The sequence below is a fragment of the Vitis vinifera genome, chromosome 1, assembly GCF_030704535.1.
Source record: "Vitis vinifera cultivar Pinot Noir 40024 chromosome 1, ASM3070453v1".
In the NCBI taxonomy this organism is placed as follows: Eukaryota; Viridiplantae; Streptophyta; class Magnoliopsida; order Vitales; family Vitaceae; genus Vitis; species Vitis vinifera.
This window is the reverse complement of record NC_081805.1, coordinates 12,956,987-12,961,985: the sequence shown is the minus strand read 5'-3', so window position 1 is coordinate 12,961,985 and position 4,999 is coordinate 12,956,987. Positions and strand designations below refer to the sequence as shown.

Sequence of the window (4,999 nt, the reverse complement as noted above, 5' to 3'; positions counted from 1 at the left end):
GGTTTAGTTCTGTAGGTGTATTAATGGGATATAGTTTTTAGGTAGATGTGCAAATAGGGTAGAGGTGTTTATAAATTCTCGGCTAAAAGAAGAGAAAAAAATAATTAATGGAAGAGCAGCTTCTTGTTTGATCATTAATTTAGGGTGGTAGTCAATGTTTGTGTATGGAAGTGTAGATGAGATATCATGAAAATCGGGTGGACTACCACAGTAGTGGACCACCGTGTGATAGACCCTTGTTGTGCTTAAAACTGCGTAAGTACGTACTAAAACATTGGCTATGATGATCTATATGGTTGTCTTGGGCCAATATCACGACCAGTAAGTAAGATGAGATAAGGTAACTAAAGATTTAAATTTATTAACACTGTCTAAAGTGAAGACATGAGTGGTAATACAATGGAGGTGGGGGGTTTGAATCCGTTCTAGACATTTTCCAAGGAATAATAAGCAGAAGAAGAATCAAGTAAGCTAATAATGTTGTTCCAGTAATGGTTGTTTTCTTCAAAACCACCACCAGCTGATCCAGCAGTGCAGTTTGCGTTGGCATTATCGGAGTCTTCCCCAAAGGACAAGGAGGAATTCTCAGGCAAGAGGTGATGAGAGAAACCGTCGACATTGAAAGTGGCACAGGAGATAACAATATTATTGTTACCCACAGAGTCCGCAATCCATGTAGACTCGTCCGTGGAGTATTGCATGTCAGGGAAAGGGGTTGCGTTATCTTTGATAAACTCTGGCACTTTGTTCTGTCTTTCAAAGCAGTGCTTCCAATCATTTTCACCCTTTTCCATGGAGTTCTCATTGACGCCTAGTCCTAGAGTACTGCTGGGGAGCGCAGCTGGTAGTGCATTCTCTGACGAGTTGAACAGAGTGTCTCCGAAAACTGCACAATCATTGGTTGACCCAGATGACCACAGGCCCTGCCATGCGTTCACTACATCTAGGGTTTTGGGTGGAGCCAAGGAGTGGGTAATGGACAGAGCGGTGGCGGAGAGCCCTTGCTTGTACTGGTGTTGGAAGGGATGGGGTGAGAGCTTGTATTCTCGGACGAATCTGGCTTCTGCTTCCAGTCTGGCGCTCTCCCACTGAGCCATGTGGCTGAGATTTGCTGCGTCCTTGGACTGACCTGTGGCTGAGCCGAGGGCATAGCTTTTGGGCTTGTGGGTAACTGGGTCGATGCCCATTTTGGTTAATCTTTTCTTCAAATGCGTATTCCAGTAGTTCTTAATCTCATTGTCCGTTCTCTTGGGCAAGTGGGTTGCTATAGCCGACCACCTGATTAAAATAAAAGATGATCCAAGTAAATTTACTTACTTCGGGGACGCACCAAGCCAGGTTCACATTATTTTTTATTGACTTAAGCTAGCTTGGCTAAATTTATGCTTGCCTTTTTATTTCCTTCCCTCTATTCTTTCTTCCTCCATTTCTGTTTTTTTGAAATTTCTCAAGAAATTAATTATGTTTAAATTCCTTTATGATAAATAGAAAGAAATAAATTGAAAGTGACAAGTCTAGCTAGACTTGTTGAGCATCCCAAGACAACATCTTCATCATATCGTAAAAGGTTTACATATTTAGCTTTTTTCTTTTGTTCTTTTTTACTTATTTTAAAACATTAATAGAAATACCATTATATTCTTTGAAATAAGAAATCATGCATAAGAACATCTACTACCAATCACCAGTTATCATAAATCATGAAACAAAGAAAAGAAACAAAGGAGGTGCTCTATGTAAGCAAAAAGCACATGTCTTAAGTATATAAAAATAGGTAGTCGAAAAGTATATCGAGAATGATCTGGCTCAAAAAGAAGAAGAAAAAAGACTCCAAATTTAATTATTTTTTAATAAAATATATGATGATGTATCAACCTTTTTCATGCCAGATTAATTAAAATCGTATTGTTTTGGGGGTATATATATCTTATTATCACATGTTTGGCTTCCATAAAAGAGTATAGTGTGTGCACAGGATGCATGCACAAAATTGCAACAATTGTTTAAATTTTCACCAATTTTGGAGTGAGAGAGAGTAGAAGAAGCACCCCTCTAATAAATTAAAAAAAAAAAAAAAAGGCATATTATAAGCATATATTGTAATAATAATAACATTAGCTTACAATCTTATTATAGATGGACAATTTAGAGAAAGGTGGATGTGACATTAATATGGTAGGATGGAGTGAATATGGGAGAGGTAAAAAAGGGAGTAACTTTGGTCCTAATAATAAGGATAGTAATTACAGAACCATATATTCATGCATGTGAATAAATGGCGTACGTACAATGAGGGGGGCATCAAGGTAAAAATTAAAGAGTTATAATTATGTATCAATAAGGCAGTGAGTTGGAATTTCCTATCACCTCCGTACGTAGTGAAGAGGACATGTTCGGAAAGAGGAAGAAGACTTTAGGGACATCCATGCAATAATACAATAAATCAGGGAGTGGATGCTAATATTGATCACCTGTTTCCAAGAAGAGCGTGAAGTTGAATGATGGTCTGTTCTTCCTGCAAGCTAAACTTGCCTCTTTTGATATCAGGCCTGAGATAATTGGTCCATCTCAATCTGCAGCTCTTCCCACATCTCTGCAACCCTATAAACAAGCTCCAACAAAAGAAAACAATTCAAATAATTAAACAGCATCTCAAAAAGTTATAAAAGAAAGGAAAACAAAAAAAAAAAAAACAAAAAGATGGTGGTGATGCATGGTGTTTTTGTTTTACCTGCTTTGGCAGGCAAGGCACGCCAACTCCCATGGCCGTGTTCCTCAATGTAGGACATGAGCTTCTGGTCTTCTTCGGGAGTCCATGAACCTTTCTTCAACCCCACCTTCTCACAACATGGAGACCTCCCCATTGAACGATCCGACAAGTTCTGCTAGCTTGTACGCCTATCCTAAACAGTAAGCACTACAGTTTAACTTTAAAAGAGATGGGTGTGCAAATGCAACGGGAGATACGGGTGTGAAGTGGATGGACAAGCAACAATGCCAATCTATATATAGACAGCAGACAGCCCCTACATTTTTTTATAACAAAAAATAGACCAAATGACCTAAACTTACGATTCAACTTCCTTGCCCCCGTGTGGACAGGTTCTTCAGTAACAGGCCGGTTCCATCCGGTCCTACCCACCCCACATAAAAAAGTGGTTGTCCGTACAGATTTATTTCCGTCATTTATTTATTTTTGTAGTTTTATTTTAACTTGCAAACCAAGAAATATATATACTGAGTAAAGGTTTTAATTAATTGGTATTGGTTAGGACTTATGATCTGATAAGAGTCATCGAGCTACGAATACTTGCTCCCATTCAGTGATGTAAATGAAATGATGAATTCCAAGACTGGTTTCATACTGGATTACAGACAGAGAGAAGCAGCCGTACGCGGGGAAGCCAGACAAAAGAAAAAGAAAAATCAGAGAAAGAAATAGCTAGGAATTTGCAATACAGGATTTATAAAGCCGTACAGGTCTAGGTAAGTGTAGGGCCATGCATTTTTATGCTAATAAACACAAGAGCTCGAGGTGCTTAATGCTCTGACCATTTTAGGAAATCAACTGGATTTTACCATATATTTTTTCTTTTGGAGATGTCACCTTTTTTTTCACCTCACACCCTCACCCGTACCCTCTGGACTGTACACGCAGATTTAATATCGGGACAATTACGTAAAGGGAGCTCCCAAGTGCCCACAAACACGAGCTCACCCTATTTATAAACCCATAAATATTGCTAAATGTACCTTTATTATATTATTATTATTATTATTATTATTATTTTCATCTTACAAACACATCCATGTTATTAAAATTTACCTCTCATTTTGTTTTCTCCTTATTTTTTTTATTATCTTTTCCACTTTACAATTAATTGACTCAATTTTTATATTTCAAATTATTTTTAAAAATTAATAGGCTTGTTAAAAAAATACAATTATCAAATCTCATCTATATTATCATTCATTTGTCTAATGAGAAAATTTGATAAATTCAAGAAAATTAATTTGACATCGAGTATGAATAAACGTGCATATATTATATTAGTATTATTATTATATTGTGTAAAATTAGGTCTTCAAGAGTCTTACAATAATTTTAGCAACTGTTTAATAAAATGTTAAATTTTGCTAGAAAAATGATAAGTTGTGGCAATGACATTTGTAGGAGTGAGATTCAACCCAGGGGAGATTATGAATTTATTTGGTCATGTGATTTAAAAATAATATTTTATTTTTAAAAATAGAAGACTATTTTTAAAAATTTATAACACTATTTAGAGTTCGTATAGTAATAATTCTAAGAAGCGTTTTTAATATTTTTAATACTTGAAATTTTTCATCATTCAAGTGTTAAAAATACTATTAACGCTATATAAAATTACTCCCAAGTGCACCCTTAGTCATTTGTTCCCTAGAAATAATTTTTAAAAACAAAGATAAATTAAAAACAAATAAAAGTTGTTTTCATCAGTTTTTTTAAACAAATGAGAAATATATTAAAAAACAAATAAAATTAAACATGATATTTTTTTCTCTCCATAATCTAATACCAATACCGAAAATATTAAAATATGACATTCATTTAAATTAAATGTATTTTTCCGAATTTCTTTTAATTTTTCTAAATATTTTATTAACCAAATCCATTTTAAATCAATTTGTACTTTATGCATAAAATCTATTAGTTTTTAATAATAATGTGAAACTCAAAAACTAATTTAATTAATACTAAAAAGTCATAGAACTCAATAATATATATTATATATATATATAATTTAAAACTAAAATAGTGAACTAATTAATACCGAAAATTTGTGGATAAAAATTATAGAACTACTTTATTATTGCTTTCTTACATAAAATCCTTATTTTTCAATTTTTTTTTATAGGCAAATGAACTTCAAATCAGATAAGGCTTAATACATTAGATTTATTAAGTAATTTTTAAAAATAACTTAAAATTCAAATAATGATCAAATCAATACTAAAA

General features: G+C 33.9%; 1 protein-coding gene across 1 annotated transcript; it reads right to left on the bottom strand.

The window, feature by feature from the left end:
• Nucleotides 1-341: 341 nt before the first annotated feature.
• LOC100251684 (transcription factor MYB106) lies at nucleotides 342-2,984 on the bottom strand. Its single transcript, XM_002268433.4, has 3 exons — nucleotides 2,732-2,984; nucleotides 2,472-2,601; nucleotides 342-1,278 (listed from the first exon to the last, which is right to left on the bottom strand). Exons 1-3 carry the CDS (start codon nucleotides 2,862-2,864, stop codon nucleotides 426-428), a joined length of 1,116 nt encoding a protein of 371 aa, XP_002268469.2. The 5' UTR covers nucleotides 2,865-2,984; the 3' UTR covers nucleotides 342-425.
• Nucleotides 2,985-4,999: the final 2,015 nt, after the last annotated feature.

Bases quoted from the DNA above. Each gene is read 5' to 3' on its own strand.
- LOC100251684 (XM_002268433.4), bottom strand. From the start codon at position 2,864: ATGGGGAGGTCTCCATGTTGTGAGAAGGTGGGGTTGAAGAAAGGTTCA. The intron at 2,602-2,731 runs GTAAAACAAAAA...GCTTGTTTATAG, and splicing joins TGCCTTGCCTGCCAAAGCAG to GGTTGCAGAGATGTGGGAAG. The intron at 1,279-2,471 runs GTGATCAATATT...TATTTTAATCAG, and splicing joins CACGCTCTTCTTGGAAACAG to GTGGTCGGCTATAGCAACCC.